This window comes from Xiphophorus couchianus, chromosome 16 (assembly GCF_001444195.1).
Source record: "Xiphophorus couchianus chromosome 16, X_couchianus-1.0, whole genome shotgun sequence".
Taxonomy (NCBI): domain Eukaryota; kingdom Metazoa; phylum Chordata; class Actinopteri; order Cyprinodontiformes; family Poeciliidae; genus Xiphophorus; species Xiphophorus couchianus.
Window position 1 is genome coordinate 15975977 of NC_040243.1, and position 27379 is coordinate 16003355.

The 27379-nt window shown below is 40.3% G+C and overlaps 2 protein-coding genes across 3 annotated transcripts; one reads left to right on the top strand and one right to left on the bottom strand.

Annotated features, from left to right (window-relative positions):
• The first annotated feature begins 256 nt into the window (after positions 1–256).
• rabep2 (rabaptin, RAB GTPase binding effector protein 2) lies at positions 257–8569 on the top strand. The gene is made up of 12 exons (XM_028042395.1): positions 257–511; positions 3081–3236; positions 3352–3434; positions 3506–3883; positions 3960–4055; positions 4393–4491; positions 5089–5202; positions 6495–6573; positions 6697–6708; positions 6864–7018; positions 7554–7670; positions 7799–8569. The coding sequence occupies exons 1-12, from the start codon at positions 487–489 to the stop codon at positions 7901–7903; spliced, it is 1419 nt and encodes a 472-aa protein (XP_027898196.1). The 5' UTR covers positions 257–486; the 3' UTR covers positions 7904–8569.
• atp2a1 (ATPase sarcoplasmic/endoplasmic reticulum Ca2+ transporting 1) lies at positions 8460–27171 on the bottom strand. 2 transcript variants are annotated; one of them, XM_028042393.1, is made up of 26 exons: positions 27037–27171; positions 26792–26929; positions 26171–26188; positions 25620–25702; positions 20472–20576; positions 19183–19321; positions 17973–18053; positions 17801–17886; positions 16749–16904; positions 16469–16610; positions 15431–15597; positions 15259–15347; positions 15076–15178; positions 14837–14968; positions 14263–14388; positions 13797–14015; positions 13594–13705; positions 13275–13498; positions 12957–13177; positions 12558–12760; positions 12306–12391; positions 12058–12191; positions 10949–11066; positions 10648–10765; positions 10394–10438; positions 8460–8932 (listed from the first exon to the last, which is right to left on the bottom strand). In XM_028042393.1, the coding sequence occupies exons 2-25, from the start codon at positions 26907–26909 to the stop codon at positions 10434–10436; spliced, it is 2985 nt and encodes a 994-aa protein (XP_027898194.1). In that variant the 5' UTR covers positions 26910–26929; positions 27037–27171; the 3' UTR covers positions 8460–8932; positions 10394–10433. The 2 variants fall into 2 exon arrangements, with proteins under 2 accessions (XP_027898194.1, XP_027898193.1); XM_028042392.1 differs by lacking the exon at positions 10394–10438.
• Positions 27172–27379: the final 208 nt, after the last annotated feature.

A 27379-nucleotide genomic window follows, 5' to 3' on the forward strand; every position in this document is an offset into this window, starting at 1 on the left:
TTTCAAAAGGGGGATTGGGTGTGTCTTAAAATGTATGCTTTTAATTTGAAAAATGTTTAGCAACTCTGTAGTGTATATTTTGTCTGCTTACTCTAAAGAAACTGCTAAAAACATACATTTACAAAAATTTTCTCCAAGTAAAATTTATAGTATTTTAAAGTAACTCCCACAATAAACTTCTTACATATTTAATATCTCAGAGTGAAATAAACACTTTTCCTGGCTTGTTTCTGAGTGTTTGCTTTAATGGCATCCAGGGTCAGGACTTTGTGAACAGGAAGGACGTTGACGTGTTTTCCGCAGGCTCACACCGGGGAAAGTTGTTTCCTGAACTAATGCTTTCAACACCAAACCCTCGCCCTCCTACAAAATGACTGAAGCGGACTTTATGAACTGTTAATACTCGTGTTTTTCTTTGTTTTTTTTCATTTTTAAAACATTTTTCTCGCCCATGTCCCGCCTGTTATTGAGCTGTCTGATGGGAAGATGAGCTCGGAGAAGAAAGACACAGGTACTAAAAGCAACAGGTTTAACTCTAATCTGCTCTACAAACAGCTGCGAGACGGTGCAATTGGATTTGAAGCTTGAATTTAAATTTTTTTTAATGTTATCTTGTTACTAGTGTCGGGTTAAAGCTTTAGCTTGCTTACGTTAACAGATAAACGGCCTGTTAGCATGATTGACCATTGAAATTAACTGCGGCGGCTAGGCAGCAGCTAACACATCCAGCTAACAAAATTGATACTTTAGAAGACAATTTTATAAAATACGTGCTTTGTTACTAACTGTAATGGTTAGTAATGATGCAAAGTAACATTAAATATTAGTTTTTAAACCAGTTACCCACACTTGACAAAAAAAGAGAAGCGATTCCGAAAGTAAATGATGAGAAGTGGAAGCGAAACTGCCTATAATTGCATGTTTTTGAATGGTCACTAATGCATTAAATGAAGTTTTAGAAATGTAAAACCTTTCTGTGTAAAGTTTGGTTATTTTCACATCTTCTTTTACAAGCTGTGCTATTTTGAAAGTCAAGTCAAGATTACCTGTTGCATGTCATGAAGTAAAAATTCCTCAAATGCTGTTTAGGTGTCTTAATAATTCTTAATACAAAAGTCTTTTGCAGTTTGTATTTTAGTAGTTTTGTTAAAAGATAAACAGTGATTATATAATTTCTACTTTTTGCGAAGCTTTTCACCTGAGATCTGTTGTCACAAATAGATAAAAGTACTTGTTTCTAAGTGTAAATGAAAAATAGAATTAAAATGTGTTGTCATGTTTGATGTGACATGTACAGGTGCATCTCAGGAATGAGAATATTATCCAATATAATTTCTGTTGTTCAGTTCAGAAAGATATTGCCTATACAAGAACATCTCAAGTATTTCAAGTGTTATTCTAAGTTTTATCATTTTGGGTTATAACTAATTAAACGTTGACATTTGTTTTGTTTTTTTTAGAAAATAGTTATGGTATCAAGGAGAGAGTTTCGTTGACAGCTGTTCACCAAGCAGTCTTTCACATGGAGTGGAAGGCACAAAAGGCCATTGCTAAAGAAACGGGTTGTTGGCAGAATACTGTAATCAAGCATTGTGATAGAAAATTTTGTGGAAGGAAAAAGTGTGATAAAAGTAGCACAAGCAAGAGGGATAAGTGCAGCTTTGAGAGGATTTGAGGCCCATTCAACAGTATAACAAGGAGTGAACTGTGGCTGCAGTCAGTATTTGGTCTACTGTCTTCATATCCTGAGTGAGTTGTAATGTTTATAGAAAATAGCTGGGTAAATATTGAAGTTAAACCTGCTTGCACTTTTTGTCTTCTATTGTTTAGATTTCTAATCCTGTTTTAGGCTTTCCAAAAGACACAAAGCTTCATCTGCAGGTCAAATTATGGAGACATTTCACTAAGTGCAGTAAAATTTTACTCTAAAAGAAATTTTATCTGTGATGTTTATTTAATAAATCTTACATAATCGAGCTTTGACATAAACTACCTTAATTTAGAAAGAAATATGCATGCTGCAATGATAGTGGCGCACTTGTCATCAAATTAGCTTCAATATATAGATTTGTAAGAGCTCAAAATAAGTTTGACTTCTTAATTTCTTATTGAAATACCAGTTTGTGTATAATTAAATCAAAAGATTTTGAATTTATTAAGCAGGTGTAAATTAAAGAGAAAATCAAAACACATTGAAAAAGTTTGCCAGCATGAGATTTGTCTCAGTTCTGCTGAGACTTTATTTCCACTAAAGAAAATATTGGTTTTAATGAGCTAGGTGTAAAGTTTTCTCTTCAATCATGTGTGATTGCTGAAATTTGGGGTTTGTAGCACATTATCATTTTATAGCATCCTGGTTTGTATTAACTTTATATTTAGATCTTAGTATAAATTAAACTATTCAGCATTTAAAACATAATGTTAGCATTTGAAAATGTTTTTTTTTGTCTGCTTTCAGACTAATAAGAGTTTGTCTTTTTTTTCAAAATTGTGAAATTGGATCCGAGTATAAATAAAAAAATAAAAACACAGGAAATATTTTACTGTGAAATGTTGTTTTTATTTGCTCAAAAATAAAGCAAACATTATTATTAGGATCATCAAGCAGATAAATCTGCTCTCTGCTGTCAGACTGGAATTATAATCGTCACTTCAAAGTTTTGAAATTGGGGAACATTTGTCCTATTGAAGTGATTAGAAGTCAATTCTCTGAACGGGGGTTTCCTGATCCCACAAGCAATTCCTCATCACGCACCAGTGGTTCATCTGCACACTGTCAGCTGTCAGTATTTTCTTTTAAACAGATTTAGTTACCTCCGCCATTTACTCTGTGCGTAAAGTTGAAAATGTCTGCCCATCTCCTCCAAGTGGTCAGGAGTGCGAACAATAAGCCGTCGAAATGACAGAGAACAAACACATTAAAATAATAGAGTAACATTTTCTATGTGAAATGATGCGACCAAAGTAACGGATTCATATGTTTCTCGATTTCTTCCAGGAGTGTCAACATATGGATATTGCTGCTTATCAGATTTCCTGTGGGAAGTGTAATAAATGATAACGCTGTGTGTGGTTTTCAGTGGCGAGCCTGCAGGCCCAGCTAGCCGAGTACCGGGCCCAGGCCGAGCACTGGCAGGGCGTGGCAACCATCTGTGAGCTGAGCAAACAGGAGGAACTGGCCGAGCTGCAGAAACAATGTGATGAAGAGATACAGTCTCTGCAGGAGGCGCTCAGAGGTCAGGAACTGTGTGTTAGCACTATGTTGTTATACTGCTCTAAAAGTTCACAGCAGCAGAAACTAAATGTTCATTAGGGCATTAGGGCTAATTAATCCCGAACACTTGTTTTCAGAGACTGCAGCTCAGTATGAAGCCAGGATAGCAGTGCTGCAGTCCCAGCCTGTGGACTGGAGGAGAACCAGTGGACACAACGCAGTCAGTTTGCCTCTCTTTTAATATTTTAAGTGCTTTAGTCCGGATCTCATCGATTGTTTTCTGTCTATTAGACCAGCAGCAGGAAGGGCCGGGGCGACGCCGACTTCTCCACTAATGACTCTCCAACATCGGCTGTTAATAGCTCGAAAGAGGATGAAGCAGCTTCGCTTGCGGACCAAACGAGAAGTCAACCAGCAGAGTCGGAGGCAGCGGCAGAAGGAGAAAGCTCGGCACTCTCGGCTGAGGGTTATTTCTCATTGCAGAACTGCGACTCGGCATCGCTGTCCTCGTTCTCCTTGGACACGCCGTCTCTGCCCAGAAAGCTCCTCGCTCAGGACGACACAGATTCGCTGGTTTCCACAGGAACGCTGGTTCCCGAAGCCATCTACCTGCCGCCAGCCGGACACCGCCTCGTAACGCACATCGACTGGGACACCATGAATGCGCAGGTCCGGAGACGGCAGCATTCGGCTTTCAGGCGGTGGCAGGTCAGGGGGTTTAGTAAACCTGTGCTGTGCTTGGCAGCTGTCAGAGCTGCGAGGGGAAGTGAGCCGGCTGCAGGCGGAGAAGGAGGAGCTGGAGAGAGAGCTGGATACACACACCCACCAAACCCACAAACAGGTGGGACACACTGCTCTGATTGGTTGATGTATGAGTCAATGATTTGATGTGTGATCATATTTTTTGTTAAAGGGTATTATTTTTGCATTCTGATTTATGTGTAAGCAAGAGATGATATGTAATAAAGTAAAAATTGCTTAATTTTTTGTGTGATTTTAAAGTGTGGCTCCAATTAAGAACAGCACAGCACATTTGTGCTTTTCTTTAACAAGTTGTTGAATTTAGCAAAGAAAACAGTGACAATTGGATGTGTCCTGATTAGTGCGTCTCCAGAGTTAATCAGCTTCATCTACCAGAAATGTGCAGATTTGAATAAAAGTTGTTTGTTGGTGTTCAGGTCTCACTGCTCCAGTCTCAGGTCCAGGCCTCAGAGACGCTTCTACAAGATTTACAGAAATCTTTCAGCCAATCACAGAATGCTGTGCAGAGCCGGCTGGTGAGTATAAAAACACTGATCTGAAAAATTTGTCTAATGAAAGTGTTGCAAAATTACTGTTGATTATTATATATTTATGTATTTATTATCATCATATAATAATATCTGTCTGCATCCTCCTCCACTTACTGGACCAGACAGAGCCTAAACACACCTGTTCGCCTTACAAATCAGATTCTGCATGTGTGTAACTTTCATATTATGTGACATATCGGAAGCATGCATCAGGAACTATATCAATAATATGTTTAGCATGACATATTTTAAAATAAACTATTAAAAAAGCATTTTTTGCAAATAAAATAAGGGTTTCATAAACCTCAAATTGGGTTTTTTTGAACTTGGGTCTTGACATTTTGGGTTTTAAGCAATTTAAATTGTCATAGAGGTGATCAAATGCAATTAGGTCAATGAAAAATCTGTGAAATAGCCCTTTAGTTAGAATTGGAAGCCTCACTCATGAGCATTATTTTCTCCTTGGACATAAAGGCATCTTTTCTTTCTTAATTTTTATTTTTTTTTCGGGGGAATGCAGAATTAAAATAAAATGCGCTTCTAAATGTCCGAAACCAACCTCACTCTTTTTTTCCCGTGCAGGCAGAGCTGTCCCTGTCTCAGCGGAAAATGTGCTGTGAATTGTCCAGGCTGAGGGGAGAAGAGGTTGACGAGAGCTTACTAGATCCCATGTCGTCCCTCTCGAGCGCACAGCATGTAAATCCACCATTTTTAAGCACATTTACAGAACACCTCACTCAGAAGAGCTGTCCAATTGTCTTTATTTAAAAAATCAATTCAAACATATTTTATAACAACACTTGTGGATGTTTCAGTATATAAAATTAAAGCTGTGAAACACTAAAGCTTTACCTTAGAGAATCTTAGGAACAGAAAAATGTTTTTTCTGCTTTAAAAGAAGATTGCCGTTAATTAAAAACCTAACATGGTGATGTCATCCATCCAAAGATTTGTTTTAATCAAATTGAATCTATAAATCAGATTTCTACATTTAGATTACATTTTGATGACATTTTTCATTTTACAGTTTGGGTGACATTATTTAAACTTTGACTTCCAAGAAGAGCTTCAACAGCTCTATAGCAGCTGACTGCTGTACTGTAAAACTGTTAATACCCTTAGAACCTTTTCATATTTTATTACATTATTTGTACATATTAAATCGGTATATTAAATTGGTGTTCTTACTTACCGTATTTTCCGGACTATAGAGCACACCATACTATAAGCTGCACCTACAAATTCTTTGAAAAAAACTGGAACCGTACATATATAAGCCGCACCGGGCTACAAGCCGCTGGTATCTCTGCCGCTCTCGGTTTTCCATAAGGACGCAGAAGAGGGCTGCAATAAATCTCCTGGATTTATTAAAGACGCAGTCCTCCGTCTCCAACGCCGAACCATGGTTTCGTTCACGCCGAGTTTACGTACAGCGGCTCTATTTCCCTCCTGTACTGCCAGATCGATAGCCCTCAACTTAAAAGCTGCATCATATGAGTTTGAAAACATTTCTACGTCGTGCCTGCTGCTACCATGTGCTTGTTCTAAATGAAAATTAACGCTTTCTTCTTTGATTTCTAATTTTGATTTCCAATGATTCACTTCCTGCTAAAGAGCCCCCTGGCGGTTGAAGAAAAATCCACAGAAAAGCCGCACCGGGCTATAAGCTGCATGGCTCAAAGCGTGGGAAAAAAGTAGCTACTCATAGTCAGAAAAATACGGTAATTGGTTAACATGTGGAGTATCAGTGGAAAGTAGAAGGAAAACAATACGTGGCTTTCAAAAATCTGTAAAATGGATTTACCGTTTTTATTCACCCTCCTTTGAAACTTTTAGGTAAAATGCAGTGCAACAAAATGCATTCACAGCATTAGGGAAGCTTATTAAGAACTGGAAGATTAGACGGACACCCCCGTTAAGGCTAGCATTTTATTTGTATTTCTATGCAACACCTTGTGTGAATTCATTGTTTACCGTATACCGTGTAGGGGGCGCACTGTGAGGAGCGGCTTCGCATTGAGATTGTCAATCTGAGGGAGCAGCTGGACAGTCGGACTGAGGAGAACGGTCTGTGGACAGTTTTTTTTTTCTTAATCTGTGATTATCCTGCTAACTTTCACAATGCTGAAATAATTTCTTCCATTCCCTTCATGCCTCGTGGCCGCTGCTGTTTACAACGACTGTCATCAGATGTTTTAGAGGGTGAGTGAACATCATGCTTTATTATCACCCTGGTCACAAATGAACCTTCCCTGTAGGATAATGTTTCATTTTAAACGCTTTTGGTTAACTATCTGTGCAGTAATAAGTCTCATAGTTGTAAAGTTACGGAGCTGCGCTTGTGATTGCCTCCGCAGTGCAGCTGTCCACTCTGAGGACGGAGACGGAGAAGATCCAGGCTCAGAAGGACCAGCAGCAGGCTGAGCTGCTTTCCTGCCGCAGTGAACTGGACGCCCTGCGGGTGGCGCTCACTCATTTGCAGAGCTCGAACAAAACCCTCACTCATGATAAAGTAAATAAAACTTGATCACAAACTCTTATTTTGATGCAGTTTCAGCTATTTGAGATAGTACTGTGTGCTGGATGTTGTGGTGTACTATATTTGTAATTTTTTTCAATGTATTTATCTGCAATTGCTCCTAAGTGACAATAAAGTTTATTTAATCTAATCTATTTAGTCAGAAGAGTGAAATCTACAGGAGCTGACGATGTTAGGCTGTAGGGACTTTAAATAGGCCATTCTGATGGATGCATGTGCTTTGATTTGTGGGGTCTCAAACATTGTTCCTGAGGGCAGAGGTCCTGCAACTTTTAGGTGACTCACTTAATCTAAGTGTCTGAATTACCTTCTCAGCAGGAAATCAAGTTTTAGAGAGCCCAGCTAATGGCCTAGTTATTGGAATCGGGATCCCAGCTCTGGAGTTTGAGACACCTGATGTAAAATCTTCCATTAGTACAGCTCAGGCTGTATGTTTAGGGTCGTTGTCCGCCTGGAAAGTTGAGTTTTTTTGTAAAGTTCTGTTTCTCTATTTTTTTTTGGCTCTCAGGCCGTTCTTCACCAACAGTGTCTGGAGCTTCGAAGCCAAGTGATCAGTCTTCGCTCTCAGGTGGACACCAGCCAGACCGTGCAGAGAGACTTCGTCGAGCTCTCCCAGTCGCTTCAGGTGCGTTACGAAACGACGCCCAGCGATGAGGCGTAAGCTATCGGAACCGCCCTGGTACGGTTGATACCTCATCCTGATACCTCATCCTGATACCTCATCCTCCATCTCTGTCTCTCTCCGCTCTCCAGGTGAAGCTGGAGTTGATCCGGCAGGCGGAGAGTCTGGAACAGGTCAAGGAGATTCTGGGGGAGAGCGTCCGTGAAGCGGAGTCTCAGCCGGCTGACGCCTCGTGAGCGTTAGCGGAGAAAAAGATTAGGAAACCAAAGTAAACGTATCTCCCGGACCGAGACAGTCCACGCGCCGAACTGACAGGCCTGATAATGCAACACTGATTTCCTTTTTCGCATTAAGACACTGGAACCTCTCACAGACGGTATTGTCTGCTTCCACTAAGCTTAAAGAAACGGTTGATCGAGAACCATTTTTATATTTACTTCTGGTAACACATTCCTTCATTCCTGTACAGCACTAATGCTAACCTGAACGTAATTTGTTCATGAAACTGACACTCATCTGCGCAACACTTGACTCTGCAGTGATTCTGCATATTTAAGCAATATTTCTCAGTGAAGAAGGTCCTCTATGCAGCTCAGTGCAATAAGGATGGATAAAGCAATGCAAAATAGAGGATTTTTAATGTATTTTGTTTTTATATGTAATTAATCATCTATTTGTTGTCATTTATTGGGCGAGTAGACGTAGAACCCATACCTTTTAAATTTCAATATACAACTGAGATTAGAAAATGAAAGCGTTGTATTAGTAGAGGCATATAAATGTGTAGCATGTTTTTTTGTTTGTTTTATTACACACTGAAGATGAAAAACAAGTTGTCACATTATGTCTCTCAAGCATTAAGGTCACAATCAAACAGGTATAATAAAGTTCTGCGGCTCAGAGCTTTTTGCAGTTTGACTGTACATGCAGACAGATTAAGAGTTACAAATCCCATTATCCTCAGTACACATCTTTATTCTTTAAGAATAAAATAAACAGAATAGCTTTAAAACACCGTAACTATATATTATTTTTGGAACATACACAGAAAGAAAAAAACACAATACTTTTGCAGCTTTTTGGTGTATTGTCAGATGCCTTTTGTGTCTCCTGTTGATTTCACACCACTTGATGTTTAGATCAAGTGACTCGGCGAGTTTTCATTCATTTGCAGCATTGTGCTGTTTTTATCTCTCCGCCCTCTGTGTTGCCGCACTCCCTCTGCTTCAGATTCTCACTCTTCCACGCTTTCTTTTAAACTTTTCCTGTACGACCAAAGCAAAGAAAATCTATTTATTAAAAGTGCAAAGGCTTTCCTTATGGGGTTTGACTGAATACTGCCCTAACTTTAGAAAAATGGGACTCAATATGAGACTAGTAATTAGCTTTGCTCCATAAACGAGATGCACTGCACCAAATAGACAATGTGTTGCTGATGTGAGGAGGTGTGTGTCTTTGTACGGATACACACAGTTTGTTGCTAAGTGTTTCCTTAGAGCCAAGAAATGGTCCAACAAACACCCAGGGGCTTCTGTGCAGTTTGGGGACGTTTGGAAGTCAATTTTATTTTCCAGGTCTTGATAAATGTGGAGAAGAAAATAAAGAATGGATATATATTTGTATTTACATGATCTAAAAGCTAGATAAACATTTGTCCATAATCCATGCATCTTTTTATATTCAGCATGGAGGCCTATCTTCTTCCGAGAGAATACTATCAAAAATTTAACCTGCGGTCATTTGGTTACTGAGTTTGCTTCTGTCTCTATTGTGGTTCTGTTTGGTAGATGTGTTTGTGTTGAATAAAAATTTAAAGTTTGGTTAAAATACTACCTAAAAAATTCAAATGTCTGCTTTCCGAACAGAACAAATACATAAAATTAGGCAACTATAAAGCCTCTCATAAAAACAATGAATGTGGAAGGATTTATTAGCACTCAAAACGTTTATATTTGCAAAGTCAACCTGAAATATGAGGCCACAGATGATAATAAACTAAGAGCCGAACATGTCATCACTTCAATCCAGCTTTCCATTTCTCTATCCATTTGTTCGTCCATCCATTCACCCATCCCTTCCTCCCTGGAGATTTTCCACATATTTAAAGCACAATCCCTGAAAATCTCTTACTGTTGATCAAATCTTGATAATCATCTTCCTGCTTCTCTGAATCTCATTCAAGTAGCTCTTTTATACGTTACCAAAATGCCTCTTAAAGAAAGAAGTTCGTGTTCCCAGATTTTGGCACATTATCACACTCTTCAAGTGAGTCTGCCTTTTGAAAAAGAAACCTCTTGCCTTAATATCAGGAGCCTAAACTCTGATTTGCAAAAGTGCAAAGTCCATATAAAAGTAAAGATTCAGCGTTAGTGCTTGCAAAAATTAAAACACAGCAAACAAAGCTTTGGGAAATGAAAGAATCAGCATACTCCAGAAATGTTCTGACAAAACTCACCTTGAAGCAGCAACAACCAGCAGGATTAGTTTTAGTTACTGTAAAATAGCTCAAAAATGCACGACCTGCTTCATGTGCATGTCAGTGGTATTTTTTATTAAGAAGAAAGTGTTTGGCGTTTGTTACTAGTGTTGTTCTCTACACACCAGATATCTAGAAAGATTAGTAGACTTTTAAAACCTTTACAAGAGATCCAATCGACACTCAGGATACAGACAGGTCGTTGCACAGTGCAAAGAAAACGCTCAGCTTTGAGTCAGGAGGAGAATACCTTTTTTTGTTACAGGGGGATGGAGGAGGGGAGACGGGGTTTAGACTGCATTGTCAGAAAAAGAAATGAGGAAGTGGAGCGTCCAGGAAGGGAAGAGGAAAATTAGATTCATCAGAGAAAACAGATTAGAGGAAAGAAGGTGGCTGGACATTAAAACTGGAATAAATAAAGGGGAGATGTTAACAGGTAACGCTGCACCCTGATAAGACATTGAATAAAATAAAACTATAACAACAGTGGCTGAACAAGCTCACCTTCCAGATACGTTCGAGCCACAAACTTCAAGAGCTCGTCAAGAAGGATGACCGGGAAGGAAAGCTTCAGCACCATCAGCCACTGCTCCACATTCAGATGAGTGAGCTTGAAGATCATCTGTGGATCAGCAGCGTGAACAAAAACTTCAGCGGTCGACCCACAAATTCTACACCGAAACGACGACGGATGGTGAAGTTTCTCTATTTCTCAGTTTGCTGCGGCAGAGCACAAAAAAGAATATCCTTCCTAGTGTTAGGAAGGCTATTCCTGAGGGCTCCTATAGCTGAGGACTCGACTTACAGGCAGGGGGTCGACGTAGATGATCATGAAGTGGAGGGACATGGAGAGGCTCATGGCGCCCATCAGCCAGAGGTTGCTCCAGGGAGGCATCCTCACCAGAGACTGGTTCTCCGACAAGCTGGATGGTTTTAGGAAGAGGCAAATGAACAAACCTCAATGCATTAGACCAACACAAATGAACAATGTTGTCAAAAAATAAATGTACATGATTTTAAAAATTCTTCAAAAATGCCGAAATTACTATCAAAATTGAATTGTGAGCTCTTCCTTTAAAACTCCAGAGAGAAATCAAGAAAACTTTAAGGTTAAATCTTTAATCAGCTTAGACATTCAATCCCAAGTGATAAAATACTTTTTTGTCTACATCGAAAACGGATTTGAAGTAGACAGAAAACGACAGCTTTATCCAAATACTCTAAATTATTGATAAAGTCGCAATTCAATTGTGCGACCACTGCTGCAAATTGAGTTTATTGTCAAAGAGAAAAAAAATGACTTAACCATTTACACAAAAACAGCTGAAATGGAAAAAAAAGCTAAAATCCAATGACAACAGCAAACTCAAAATAATTCCCCTCCCTTTCTGTAATTCTTTGTGAGAGTATATATTTACAAGTCGACAGTAGCCCAGCTGTTGCAACTATTTAGGTGCTTGATTTGCATCAGGTGTGCTTGAGATGAAACACTTATAAAACAGACTGCTGATGGAAATCTTCCATTGACTGGTGAAGTCATGTCTGGTAGGTGGTGAAAGCTCTTGACTGACTGCAAAAGACCAGCAGCAAGAGTTGATGGCAGCAGAAACTTAGATTTTAAAGTCCACAGTATGGCACTAGACTAAATACTGAAGAGATTAGGGGCTAAGGCTAATTAGAAATAGTGCCTGGCTTTAAATCACATTTGCAGTTGATCAGATGATGTTTGTCATGAAGGGCTTGAATAACTCTGAAAACAGCAGTAATCATTGAAAGCTACATTTTGTGTTAATTTCTAAAGAACATGTTCCTGTTTGATTTGTTGATAGCAAGCTGTTGCTAGTTTGTGCAACCTGATTTGCATGTTTTTTTTTGCTGAGCTTGTAGAAGTCATTGTGCGCCAAAGGGACCCACCTGTTCAGAGCGTTGCACATCTCGATGGTGACCAGCACAGACAAAGCCATCGTCATTGGCGGCGCAGCCTCGAACACTTCACAGTGGATGCCTTCGAAGTCCTCGTTTTCCTCACTGCACTGCATGAAGTGCGACTGTAGGGAAGATTAAGATAAGTATTAGTCTTTCAAAGTTCGAATGTTCTCACAGTGAAGTTCTCTGCTTGCACTTTAAGAACTCCTTTAGTATAATGATTTTTTATTACTTACCAGTTGGTAGAAGGTGACCATTGGACCTTCATCACAGTATAGGAACCACCAAGCTGCTGCGGCCACTGTTGCTGCACCAACATAACCTGGAAGAACAGGCATCAAAACTGAGATTAGTAAATAAAGCCATTATAATATAATATAAACCATTTTTTAAATGAAAGAGAGTCTGGATAGGATCCATTTACTAGTTTAACTGAGCAAATTAATTGATTTTAGTGGCTGTAAGCCAATCTTTGTTCAACAATCTACCTCCAATGGCCAGATATCTGAAGAAGAGCCAGCCTGAGATAAGAGGCTCTTTGGGAGAGCGGGGGGCTTTGCCCATGATGTCCAAATCAGGGGGATTGAAGCCCAGAGCAGTGGCTGGTAGACCATCAGTCACCAGGTTGACCCAAAGAAGCTGGACAGGGATCAACGCCTCTGGCAGACCCAAGGCAGCAGTCAGGAAGATACTGAGAAAAGGAGAATTAAACGGCTGTCTTAGTTATTTTCTCAATATTATAAAACAGAGACTTTCACAAGTCATCTGTTTTACGTAAGTTGAGAATGTTGCATTTTTGCATATTGAGCTCCAAATGAGTGTCACATTTGATTCCTCATCAGTTAATGTTATTCAGAATAAAATTAAAAAAAAAACTACATGCTCACCAGACGACCTCGCCAACATTGGAGGAGATGAGGTAGCGGATAAACTGCTTCATGTTGTTGTAAATGGCTCTGCCCTCCTCAACAGCAGACACAATAGAAGAGAAGTTGTCGTCAGCCAGGACCATCTCAGAGGCGGACTTGGCAACGGCAGTGCCAGAGCCCATGGCGATGCCAATCTCCGCCTTCTTCAAGGCGGGAGCATCGTTCACTCCGTCACCGGTCTTGGTGAAGAGAAGGAAGGGGGAAGAATTAGTTTCGCCAGATTTACTTGATGAAATCACATCTGCTTCATCAGAAGGGAAGCATATTTCTCCTCACCATGGCTGTAATCTCATCAAAGCCCTGCAGGAACTCAACAATCTTGGACTTGTGGGATGGTTCCACTCTGGCAAAGCAACAAGCCTTTCGGACTGCTTTCTTCTGATCGTATGGACTGAGGTCATCAAACTCACGGCCTGTGAAGGCCTTACCAGTGACATCCTCTTCCTCAGAGAAGATGCCAATGCGTCTGCAGATTGCCACGGCCGTACCCTTATTGTCACCTGAAAGAGAAGAGCAGTAATGAGAGTTTCGTCATCTCTTACCAATCTTTGCTCAAGTCTTTTCTCAAATAGATTGGTCTGTTGCTCAGACTGACCAGTGATCATGATGACACGGATGCCAGCAGCCCTGCACAGCTCAATGGAGCTCATGACCTCTTTGCGAGGAGGGTCAAGCATGCCAACACAGCCAACAAAGGTCAAGTCAGTCTAGAGAAAGGAAGGGGGGAAAAAACATGATCCACTGCATTCTGCCATGACGGATATATTTTTGTAGTTCCTTTTTGTTAAGACGATCCACCTCGTAGTCTGCAAACTGCGTGGAGTCCTCCAGGTTCATCTCTTCCTTTCTCAGAGGTGTGTCGCGAGTAGCAAGTGCCAAACAGCGAAGCGTATCGCGTCCAGTTCCCCACTCCTTGATGACTGACATGATATGGTCTTTGACTGGACCAGTCAGTGGTATGCGGTTGGTGCCCACGCGAACATAAGCACAACGATCGATCACACCTTCTGGCGCACCCTGATGATGACATAGAGACACAGTCTTTAGGTTTAAGTTACACCAATAAGCTTAAAAATCTTGTGCAAGCAATCTCCATATATTTCCATGTCTTTAAAATGCATGGTTCTCAATCCAAGTGTCTTTCAGTACAGGTGTAGCATAAAACAGATCTTCTCCCGCCAAACTTAAACTGAGATATTTTGATTTCGATAGATCCAAATTCTTGTTTTAGGTGTCACAGTTTCAAAGCGGTCCTATCACTCACTTTGACAAACATCTTGTTCCCCACAGGAGCTTTGGCGGATTTTGCGGGTGAGCAGTACACTGACATGGACTTTCTGTCTCTGGAGAACTCCAGGGTGAATTCCTTCCTCATCAGCTGCTTGATGACCTGATTAGAAGTGGACAGACAAATGGAAATACAAATGAAGGTTACCTCTAAAAGATTAAAGATCAGGACAGTTTTAATTAGCTAAGCTGCTATCTGTCCATGAAAAAGATCCCTCTGTAGCTCAGCAGCTGCTTTTGTGTGTTGGCATCTTGGTGCTGAGAAGGATTTCATTGTAAATTAATTAACTTTTAGCAGGATTTTTGCTGACTAATCCCTGCTGTGTTGAGAGTTTGAAACTGATGACCAAAGCAGGTTCTCACTGCAAACAACGCAAAACGTTATTTAAAATATCAACAAAAAAACAAAAAATCTAGGGCTTTAATATGCATAAAATGCTACTCTGAAGAACCTCTTTGTTAGGCATTCTCTAAATTTAATTTTACTTAATGGAAAATATTGATAATGTTACAACTTAGTGCAGGCTGAATGAGATCTGTTACAGACTCACCGAACAGCAAGCGTTTGCCCTCTCGACCTTTGACAGACCACGCACTTCGGTGTTGAACACGTTCATCTTCTCCACCAAACAGCACAAGGCTGTTTCTGTGGCCTCGCCTACTTTCTCATAAATGCCCTTGGACTGCACCGTGGAGCGAGGGAAGGAACCAGAATCAAAGCATTTTCACTTTTTCTTGCAGCATGTAAACATCGATGTAATGAATTCGTAGTTGTGAATGCTCCGCTGACCTCGTTGTAGTCCAGAGATGAGTCATTGCACAGGGCACAGATGGTTGCCAGCTCGACCAATCCGTCATACTGTCCGCATTTCACAAGTGCATTGTTCTTTGTCCTAGAGGGAAAAGTGGAACAAATTATTTTCCAATGCATTCGTGGTTCTAGATTGTGAATCTCATTTAGTCTTTCACTTACACTTCTCCTTCGGGGGTGTACTTTGAGCCTGAAATGTCAAACTGTCCAAGGGTAACGCTATCACCTTCAACTTTATCAATGATGAACATCTGCAATAAGGAAGGTTTAAAATACGGTCTGCACATTTAAAAATTACGAAAATAAAACTCCCTGTTGGTGGACACGAACCGACCTTGGTGACACACATCTGGTTGGTTGTGAGCGTGCCTGTCTTGTCGGAGCAGATAACCGAGGTGCAGCCCAGGGTCTCCACAGAGGGAAGGCTTCTGACGATGGCGTTCTTCTTGGCCATACGACGCGTTCCCAACGCCAGACAAGTGGTGATGACAGCCGGCAGTCCTGTGATGGGAATAAGGGCACAGAATATATCAGGAACTAAAAGCTGGCCTATTGGCAGAGGGGACATTAAGACAAAGAACTGACGTTAAGAAGTCTCTGTTCAGTTTAAAACCACATGAATGACTGTGGTGGCATTTTAACATCTGAAAGAATTGTGAAGGTGTAGGAAAGTAGAACATGGTTTTTGAATATACATTTCATTCACCTCCTCTATACGTTGTAGGACCACCTTCGTAGCTAAACTTTTAGATTTGTGAATGATTTTGAAGTCTTGTCTCTAATTCTTCTTGACTTTGACTAGGCCATCCAATGCATTAACAACAATATCGAGCACTGGATGTATGTTTATGGTCGTTTTTATGTTGAAAAGTGATATATCTGCTGCCTGAGTTTCACGTTTTCCCAGTCTTTAACAAGTTTTCTCCCAGGAAGGACTTGGATTTAACTCCATTCACCTTCCCATCAAATGACATATCCATGCTGAACACAAACATCACCACAGCATACTGGAGCTACCACCATGTTTTCCTACAGGGATGGTGTATTCTGGATTATTTGCAGTTTTAGAAGACCTCTCCTTACTAACTGGGTGACTTCTGAAGGCACTGATTTTTTGGGGGATTTTTTTTTTGTGGGATAGCATGGTTTTTTAACATACATTTCAAGGGGGCGAACATTTGCACATTAAAACTATGAACTAATACTTTGAGGTGGCATTTAAAAAAGCAGATCAGGTAAATTCTGTAGCTCACCAAAAAACTCAGCTTTCTTTCATAGAAGTCAAAATGGTGGCACCATTTAACCAGCAGTTTGGCACTCTGTTAAATAACCGTCTGGCTTAGTGAAACTGAAGCTAATCTCTGTGGTTTACCTTCAGGAATGGCAGCTACAGCCAAAGCCACAGCAATCTTGAAATAGTAGATGGCACCACGGATCCAAGATCCCCCATGGACGGGGTCGTTGAAATGACCAATGTTGATTATCCACACGGCCACACAAATGAGGGAGATGACCTGAAGGAAGAGGCAAGCAAAGGATACGGCATGAGATTTAAGTCAAAGCTTTATATTTTGAAATATAAAGGCACTTGTTGCTGCCAGACCAGCAACAAGTGCAGGATTCATCAGATCATGTTCGCCAGTCTTACCCACCTTGGAGAGCTGCTCTCCAAACTCATCCAGTTTCTGTTGCAGAGGCGTCTTCTCCTGCTCGGTGGCCGCCATCTGGTCACGAATCTTTCCGATCTCAGTGGAGACACCAGTGGCAACTGCAATGCCAGTGGCTTTCCCGGCAGCGATGTTGGTGCCCTGCAGGAGTTGCAGAAAAGTTTAGAAGCTGCATTATCTTAGCAATTGTCAGATTATTTCAAGTCATATAGATTTTCATGAAGTTTGTAGGTGTTTTTTTTACTTGGGAACATATCTTCAATAAATAGCAATTAGGGAATAGTAGTGAAAATTGACAATAAGTGAACATGGAGTGATCAAGAGTCAGTCTTCCTGTCATACTATTGGAAATATATTAATTTTGACTACTATGGTTTCAAACAATTGCCACTGTATTCAATTGTTATTAGGTAGAGTAAGGAGTGTAACATGGGGGTGTAATTAAAAAGAAAATATGAAGCTACATTATCAGATCTTAAAGAAATACAAACTGCACTACATTTGTTGAAACATGAGGTGAAGATGATTAAAAAGCCTTAAAAGTTTCTGTTTTATTGCAGTAACAAAACACCACAATAAAAAACGTGTGTACATTTAAGTAACAGGGTAAAACATATCATATTAAGAAATATTTTTTTTTCTATTTTTATTTTTATAAAGTAGTTGATACCATAATCATTGGCACTCAACTAACTATAAAATAAATTAAACAAAGCCATTTTTTAAAATTATGCTTTACTTTTAAAAGTTGATCAGAATGTGAACTTTGAACTTGTCAACGTGACTTCCTGTTTCCTTGAGGGACACACATGACTTGGGCCCATTCTTCAAAATGGGAAAAATCAGAGACCCCCTGGTCAATGTGTTAGATTGTGTAGTATGAGCATCATCTTCAGTCAGTGGTGTCATACTGGCAAAAGATGGCTGGGTTTTCTAAAAGGTGGTATTGATTTGAATGATTTTTAAAACTCTAGCTGAGGTTGTAAAATGTGGCGGATACTGTGTACATCTCTAGGGAGGGTAAAGAAGAGACTTACAGAGAACAGCATGTTCTTCTTGTCCTGGTTCACAGCTCGGGGGTCTGGAACAGCCTCGGTGTGCTTTATCACGCTCACAGACTCTCCTGAAGCACAACAATGAGTTAGCGTGCTCAGTGAAGACATCAGAAGTATTTTTTTTGTTGTTGTCTATTTTTGATGACAGGCATACCAGTGAGAATGGACTGGTCCACACGCAGAGTGGTGGACTTGATGGAGATGATCCTGATGTCTGCTGGTACTTTGTCACCGACTATTGTCCGCACAATCAACAAAGACAGGAAGGCAAACACTTGGTTTACATTAAAACGTGTAGACCGGTTAGATAACGTTGGGCTCCTTTTAATTTGCCCGATTTGCTGTGGAGATTTAAAGTGCAAAGCTCTGCAACAATCTGACAGCAGCATGCAGGTTGAAGGGGGCAGGGGTGATTGACTGGTCTTAGCACTTTGGATGAATAGTGTTGTTGTTGAAAACCGATACCACTGTGAGAGTCAGAGGGAGAGCGAGACCTTGGGGAGATCATAACAGGAAAAGAACAGGTGGACGGGGAGAGACAGGGGACTGGGTCAATATCAAGTGCTTTCACAGTCGAACTTCTCCGCCCCTTTTTCTTTGTGCTTACCTTAAGAGGAGGGTGTCGTTTCTTTATAGATGGAACCACCAGCTAAGCAGCAATGTTTAAGAGGTTTGCAGCTTAACAAAGAGCCTTGATCTGACTGGTCAAATCAAATGGCCTGATTTGTACTGGAACTGAAAAACTCATCATGCAAGTCCAAGAAGGGTCACAGTGATTTATTATGTTTTTTGTACAAATGTCCGACAACAATGTCCAATTTTTTCATGCATATGAATATTTTTGCCCCAAGAACAACCAAAATTTTCACAACAAGCTACACAAGAATGACATCCTTTTTCTCTCATTGGCCTTTTTTCTATCCCTCCAGGGGGTCTTTTGTGGGTTCTAGTGTCCCTTATATGACAGTAGGCTGACAGGAAACAGGGAGGGAGAGGGGGGAAGACATGCGGCAAATGTCGTCGGGTCCGGGAGTCGAACCCGCGTCGATTACTCAAGGCCTCCAAATATGGGTCGCACTAACCACTACACCACCACGGCACGCCTGGCCTTTTTTCTTTTGATAAGATTGACCATTTCTTATAAACTTTTCTGAAGAAAAAATTGCATCTACTGGTAACAGAGTGAGTCTCAGATACCCTTGTTTGAACTTCAAAATAATAAAAAATACCCCTCAGCTTTCGGAAAAAACGAAGAAAATGCAGCTCATTTGGACGACAGTCGCTACTGCACTAGAAATTGTTGTTGACATCTGTTAGGAGAGTCACAACAATATAGCATCATTTTTAATAAACGTAGGGCTTACCAGAAACCTCCACCACATCCCCAGGAACAATCTCCCTGGCCTTGATCCTCTGCACACTCTTCCTGTCAGCCCTGTAAACTTTTCCCATCTCAGGCTCGTACTCCTTCAGGGCCTCGATGGCGCTCTCCGCATTCCGCTCCTAAAGCAGAAATTCACATTAATTACAACAGTGACTTCCTCTGTCAGCCACTTGTCAAGTCATATAGAAAAATGGAGGAATATCCTCCATGAAGTTTATTGGGATGTGCATTTCATTGAGAGTTTAACATATAAGTGTATTATCGTGTGGAAGCGGAAAGACTGTGATGGTGAGTTTTCTCATTTTAAATAACCTAAAAAAGTTGTGCAACCTGGTCAAATTTGTTCCTCTATATCTCACTGTGTGGATGGTGTACTCAGGTTGATGCACAGACATTGAATAACATATTTACATTGAGATTAAATTACATGAACTGACCAGGCGTCTATTGGAGGGTGGGCTGCACTGGAATTTATTTCGCATTGCACACTTCTTTTCAGATATGTATTTTTGAAAAATAATTAAGAAGCATGCAAAATTTATATTTCACTTCCAAATAACGAGCTAACTTGTGTTGTCGTGAAATCCTTGTAGCCATACATTTAAGTTTAACACTGAACTGAAGTGAAATCTGAAGAACATTTGACGTCCAGCGTACTGCAGAGAAGAGCAGTGAAAACTGCATCAGCCTGATTTAACAGCGACCAGACTGGGCTGATGTTCAGCTCAGTCTGTGGTTTTCTTCCAAGGCTACCCCCAATCGCCTCAAAGTGTAAAGCTCAACTTATGCCAGCTGTCTTCCCTCTCCATATCCTCCATGTGTGAACCCTTGTGCATAGTTTCCAAATGACAAGGGCTGTAATGCACTCCCATTAAACCAAATGCCCACTTCAAGCCTATATTGTTACTTTGAACTGAGAAGACTATCAAGAAAAAAGCAACAACATCTGTTTAGGCCTTCCAAGCAGCTGTGGCTGCAGGTCATCACCTTGTTGTTCTGACCTTCAACCTCTTGACCTCTTGCTGACGTCACACCTCTCATTCTGGCTTCCCTTGAATCCTCTGGTAGAGGAGTGCAATGTCCGTAAAGGACACAAGGCCGGAACGGGTCGACAATGTGTGTGATTTATTGTGCGTGACTGTTGCTAAGTTTGAGAGTCTATTTAGGTGTGTGTGAAACACAGTGTGCAGGGGAAGCCACGTGCCCTTCATCCTCCAGACTGTGATTATCTCACTGTGTGTGTGTGTGTGTGTGTGCTCTCCGACTGACCTGCCACACCCCTACGATGGCATTGGCAATGAGGATGAGGAGGATGACAAAGGGCTCGACAAAGGCGGTGACTGTTTCTTCACCTTCCTCAAACCAAGCCAGCACCTGTGTCAGGCAGATGCAGAGAGTTAGTGCATGTTAGAATATTAAGTTTTAAAAAATGACTCCATATCATCTTAAATTCTGATAGCAGCAGTCTGCTATTCTGAAAGCAACAAATCTCAGGGACAGCTTAGATATTAACAATTAAAATACAGTATTTTATATTTTAGGTGAAAAATAATCAACCTGAATGATTAATCTTAAATTTTAAGAAATCTTAAGAAAAAATACAATGATGCATTGCAAAATTTACCTCACTCTGGGGAAAAAGGTTCAAATTAAATTAAAACCTCATGTCCATTCATTGCCACCATTAACAAGTTGAGTTTGTGTTTGTCACAAAACTCAAACAGGAGCATAATCTCACACTTTTACTTCAAACACAAAAGTAAAGTCTTGAGTTTTGACTTTTAACGCTTTGAAATTTCTATAAATATGGAGAAAAAATACACAAGTCAAACAAACATAACTACTATGAAAGTTCAACCCTTTTTGTTTTCACAAGTTCTACTTTAGATTTTAAACTACAGATTACTAAATAAAAACAGGAAGTAGCACTTTGGCTTCAAACTGATAGTCAGTCCCGCTGTCAATGCTAAACTTGCTAATGTTAGCGGCTAATAATTAGCCATTCACACTGTTGTTTCAAAGTTTAAAGTTTCACAAAATTGTCATATTTTATCTGATACTCTGCAGTCTTTTATTTTAAGCTGATCTATATCCAGTGTTGAATGTTCAAGTTATGTTTTGAACAGGCCCTTTGTTTTTATGCTTTTCTAATCCTAAGGTGGTTCTAATGTTAATAATAGTGTTATCTACTCCATTTGTGTTTTTACAAATAATATTTTAGACTTTAAAATACAAATAAGCAGATGGTGTGCAGACATATTTAAAACTATGAAGACAACAGATATATTTAAAACTATGAAGTAGGACTTTAGCTTAGCACAGCTGACAAGTGCAGAAGCAGATGCTAACTTTATTGTTGCTAGCGGTAACAGTTAGCTGGCTGGAGTTTTCTCATAGATCTTTTAAATAGTTTGTTTCTTGTTTTCCATTTTTTTCACCATTTCTGGCAGACACAAAAAATGATTGAAAGTGAAGGCAAGTCCTTTTATAAGCAAGTACTGCTGGGTTACCCAATGAATAATATAGCCTATGAATAATAGCTAATATATTATGTATACTTATATTCATACATAAGAGGCCTTCGGAGTCAAACCTTACTTGAATAAGAAATACAACAAAGATCTCATTACACCATTATTACACACTGTTGATATTTAGCCTAAATCCTGCAATTTGGAGTTCTGTTGTTTATTTCTTTTTTTGATGTTGAAACAAACTATCGGTGTTAAAGAGGGTCTAATGTCACCGAATCTTTTAAAGCATAGTAATCCTTTCACACAATAATTTGGATACACATCAGTTTGTATATCTGGAAAATATGCAAGAATTTCCAGAGAAAGTCTTGGTAAATCTAAACTGATGATTATAAAAATTACAGGTCAAAAGTTACTACACTTTTGATCTCTAATAGAAAGCCTACTATTTGGCAAGAAACCACTGTGACATGTCTTGCTGTTAACTAATGGACTATACCTGTTTAAAATGGCTTGTAAACTGTTTGAGGCTGCATTACTGACAGATTTTTAAAGCGTTTATAGAGCAACATTGTTGTAAAGTGGTACTTGTGGTTTTGTTAACTGAGGCAGTAATTTGTCTCAGTAATGATCCTTTGGTTGTCTCTTATGTCATCCAATGTGTGAACTGTCTCGCCATAAGTACCACGTGACTCATTTTGTAATCTATAGCTTAACACGTGCCGTCCCTCTGTGAGCGGGACACCCACCTTACAAAGGCAGGCCTGTTTCGGAAAGGCTCCGTGTTGACATTGACACAGATTAGTTGCAGGCCAACGGAGCATGGGCCGAACCTTGATGATAAAAAAAATGGAGTCTTCCCATCCAACCTTTGGATCGCTCAGTTTTTTACTCTGCATCTCAATTTGCCTCGTTTCCACTTGTTGTCCCTCCTCCTTCTCCCATCTTTTCTCACCTCTCTTATTTGAAAATAGCCCCTTATTGCTCCCTCCCTGCAGTCTGTCTTCACAGTGCTTCTCTTCAAACACACAATGGATCTCCAGAGTGAGCGTCAGAGCCTGTCAGCACGTTGCAGTGACATAACATTCCTGTGTGTATGAATAGGATGAGCATGTATCTGCAGTATTTAGTGTTCTCTTTTTTAGAAACTGTATATGACTCTCAATCAATTGCTATCATTTGTCATCGTAGAAAACAATGCCATTGTGCAACCCAATCCCCAACCACCCCTCCTTCTGCCCCCTCCTCTCTGTCTGTTCATCTCTCCTGCTGCTGCAAGCCATCCCTCGTTCCGACCATCCTTGACCTTTGTCCAAGGATACTGTTTCTCGTCCTGGCTTGAGACTTTCTTAAAATAAAGCCTGTGCCATGCAAATGTACTAGAACACACTGTCACTCACTTTCTGTCTTCCTCTTTATCTTGCTCTCTCGCTCGCTCGCTCGCTTTTTTTTTTTTTTTTTTTGTTCCACACACAGCCGTCAGGCCTTCTAGGGCCACAACGACAGCTGTAAGGGAGGACGGAGTTGAGAGCCTGAGGATTAAGACAATGTGTGCAACGCGCTGTCCTTAATAAAACCATAGCAGAGAGAGCAGCAGCAGAAAGGGAGAGAGGGATTCCTTGTGGAAATGAGAGTGTATCCAAACGTAATTTAATATCTCGGTGATGTACATGCTGTATTTGGCAGCCTGAGTGTGTGTTTGTCTTTACCACAGAGATAACAGGTGAGAGCTGAATGCTCAGAACTGTACCGCTATTTTATAATTAGTTTTCATCACCATGTTTTATAAGTTACGGTCCATCTCAGACGCAAAGATTTGTTTGAGTAATCTATTAAGATTAATAATGCGTCTTTTCAGTGGAAATAAGATATTTACATATACCGTGTAGAAAACATTCCTTTTATTCACTGTTTTGTGTAATCTCTTGTTTTAGGATTTACTGAATGCCAGAACAATGATACTTAACTTTCAATTATTTCTTCATCATATAAAGTTTTCATATATCAAGACTGTAGTTCTTTTGAACAATTAGAGGGTTTTGTAAGCTGCTCAAAGTCTAAATAAAACATTTGTAAATAGACAGAGATCTGTTTAAAGATAAAACCTCAGATTCATTGCTTCCTTGAGTGACGTCATGGGAAAATCAAAGAACTCAAGATGAAAATTGTGGACCTGGCTGAAGCTGGTATGTTTCACTATCTGTAGTAAAATTAGTAGTGTAGCTGCTTGGACTGTAACGTTACTCAGAGATGGAGATGCTTATCCTAAAAAATAAAAAAAAGATAAAAAGCCAGATTATAGTTTTCAAATGCACATGGGCCTTAGTTTATGGAAACATGCCCTGTTTTCTGATGAAAGTAAAATTTTGTGTCTGGCTGCAAAGATTATTGGTGGTCATATTTAGAGGAAACAACATAAGACTGAGAACTTATTCCCAACTGTGAAGTGCAGGATTACATTGTTAGGATATTCTACTGCAGGAGAGACTGGCGCACTTTATGAAATAGATAACATCATAACTGAAGAACATAATGCAGATGTACGCAACATCTTACGAAGTTAAAGCTGGGGAAACCAGATCTTCAATAGGATACAGTCCAAATATTTAAAATGTTGTTTAAGGACAATAAGGCTAATGTTTTAGTCCTTAAAAGAAATTTGTGGGCACAGCTGAAAAGGAAGGTGATTTACAAACCTCCCCCAGTCACCACAGCTCCATCAGGAGGTTTGAGCCAAAGTTGCAGCAAACAATTGAGATAAGGTTGAAGAAGGACGATCAAAGCCCATCACCCATGTCATGAAATTCCACCAAATACTGCAACAATGTTTTCAAACCTTCAAAGTCAACATCTCTCTTAGCAAACAGAGGTAATTTTGGAAAGCCTAAAATTAGTAAGGCTCCTTCAGGACATGTTGTTTGTTTGGTCCAAAGGCTGCCAAATAGAGACGTCCTGATCGGACCCTATATATAGTCTTGAAAGTGTGGTTAAGAAATTGGTAAGTTTCTCACTGAACTCAACACCTGATTTCAGTGAGCTGCACCCCAATCCAGTTATATTTCCATTTTTAAGAAGGTCATGCACATTATAAACAAATCCTACAAATTGTGCTATATTTATTTAAAAAAACCCTTATTAAATGAACGAGCCTAAAAACCCCTAGAGTCAGTGCATGCCCAACAATCAGACTATCATGATTCCACCTACATCTTGCACTGCACTGCTTGCCTGTTTGGTTTATCCAACAAATTAAGGTTTTTCACCCATTACAACTTTCACAGTGAAAAAATAACTGAACTGACTGCTGCAGCTGGGTAACTCACACATACGTCTGTCATAAGTTCATAATTATAATTTTCAGACATTGTTTACATCCTGATTTACATCTGGATTCTGCTGGTGCAGAATTATGACACATGTCTCACATCAATGACATAAAAGTCAGATTAAATGCAACATGACCGTTCTGACTGCAAATGCTTTGGAAACAATTGGATGCACATCCAATTTAGCTCCACATAAGGAAGTGGCACAAATCAGATTTTTTTTTGGGTGGGTGAAAAGATCCGAATTGGGACATTTAGACTGTCATGCATTTTCCTGTGGTGTAAACGTATCCAAAGCTAACGTTAGCTTGGCACAGAGTAAGGCTGTTCTGTGGGATACGGTGTATGCTACTGCCAAAAAAGGAACTAAACTAAATAAGGCAAACAAATGGATGAAACTCAATGATTTTTCATGAAACATTTGGAGATCTTAGGTCTGTTTTAAACTTCATCATAAATCTCCTCCTCCGTTATAAAAACTTGAGGTTTAACACGATATTAAGAGTGACACTACTGCCTAATTGAAAACAAACCGTGTCCAATTTATCAAACTGATACAGATGCATCATGGGATGTCAGCAAAAAAAAAACAAAAAAAAAAACATGTAAGAACTCACAAAGGAGATGCATGCAGCCAGAAGGAGGATTCTGACCAACAGGTCCTCAAACTGCTCCACCACCAACTCCCAGATACTCTTTCCTGATAAACAGAAAACACACTGATTTTAATATGCACTGGTACAGACTGTGTTCATGTGCTTAAACTATATAAATGAGGGTGTTTGTACATGCAAAACCGATGAGGGAATACATTTTAAGAAGGCCATGTAAAGCTACATAGTCTTGTTTAAAAGCCATAACCGTCTATCAGCGCTTGTTTATGTTAAGTGCAGCAAATGTGCAATCCAGGCACCCAGCAGGGGACATCTCCTGCAACAATGTGTGGTAATGGCGTATTATTAGCTGTGTGGGGACGCTCCACGTCTGCGACACACTGAAGTGCAGCGAGAAGCCAGGAGATAGGTGTTAAGCAAATGACCACATTAGCTGTCATCACAGGAAGTGAGCGGGACAGGTGTGCTCGGGTCGCTTCGCGGTGAGGGATGCACTTTGATGGACAGAACATGCGATCCAGATGAGAGAGTAACAGGCGTGTAGGTGGACTCACCCTCCTCTGCTGGCAGCTCTGTAGGTAAGAACAGAACAGAAAACATGAATGAAAGCCATACATTTACTGTCTCTATAGATTCAGAGGGATTAAATGGCAACGAGAGGATATTTTACTTGGCTTACACAGATGCTCAGCTCAACAATTAACTTTCTTTAATCATGCAGCTAAAATGTTCTTTGGTGGCAAATTTTGGTTTTGAATTCAGAATGAGTTTTTTGGAGTCGGAGCTCAATGCCTGACTGCAGAAATGGATCAGAAAATGGCGTAAGCTTGACTGACACCCTTTCATAGCATTCCCAACAGTTTACAGCCAGTAATCGAGCTGAGAAACATAACACCAAAATGTGCCTGCTCTATAAACGTAACCACCCAGCGTTTGTCACACACACACACACACACACACACACCCACACACACCCGCACACACACACAGCTGGTGTATTTGTCAGTCTTTAAACACTTCTCCGTCTTCCTCCTCTGTTTTTTCATCCCTCCACCTCTGCTTGTGTGATGCTCATCCACCATGACAAATCCAGTGAAAGAATAAAAGATTAAATAAAAACATCTCATCATTCACTGCCCCTTTGTCCCAACCTCCTGTTTCTTTCTCTCCCTCACCGTTGAAGCCATACTTTTCCAGGTTCTTCTTCACCTGCTCAGGCGGCAGGCCCGTCTCTTCTGTGACTCCAAAGTAGGCCAGAACTTCGGCCGACTCTTTGATGTGCGCGTTCTCCATCCTTGGCAGAAACGGAGAGGCTTCGGGAGAAAAACAGAAACACTCACATTAACCCGACTCAACTGGGAGAAAACTGAGGTAAAAGAATAATAATAATAAAAAATAAATAAAAAGTTGATTCACCCACCACTTTCTTGAGTGTGGGATTGGGATTATGAACTGGAGACCCCCCCCCTGTGCTGCTCTCTCTCTCTCTGGGCTGTTCCTCGCCTCCTGGAGCCCTGGACTGACAGAAAGTGCAACCTGGCAAACTTTCTTGAAAAGTTTTATACAGATGAAAAACTGGCCCCATTGGTGCTCACTCCACACGCTCTCTCTGCTCATTGGATGGGAACGTCCTAAATAGGTGGGAAGGGATTGCCCAGTGGCGAAGAATAGGCAGAGGGGAGGTGGACAGGGTGGGTGAGGGCAACAACTGCAGAGGGGTCCACGACCCGGCGGGCTGGAAATAAGATGTGATGAAGAGAGGT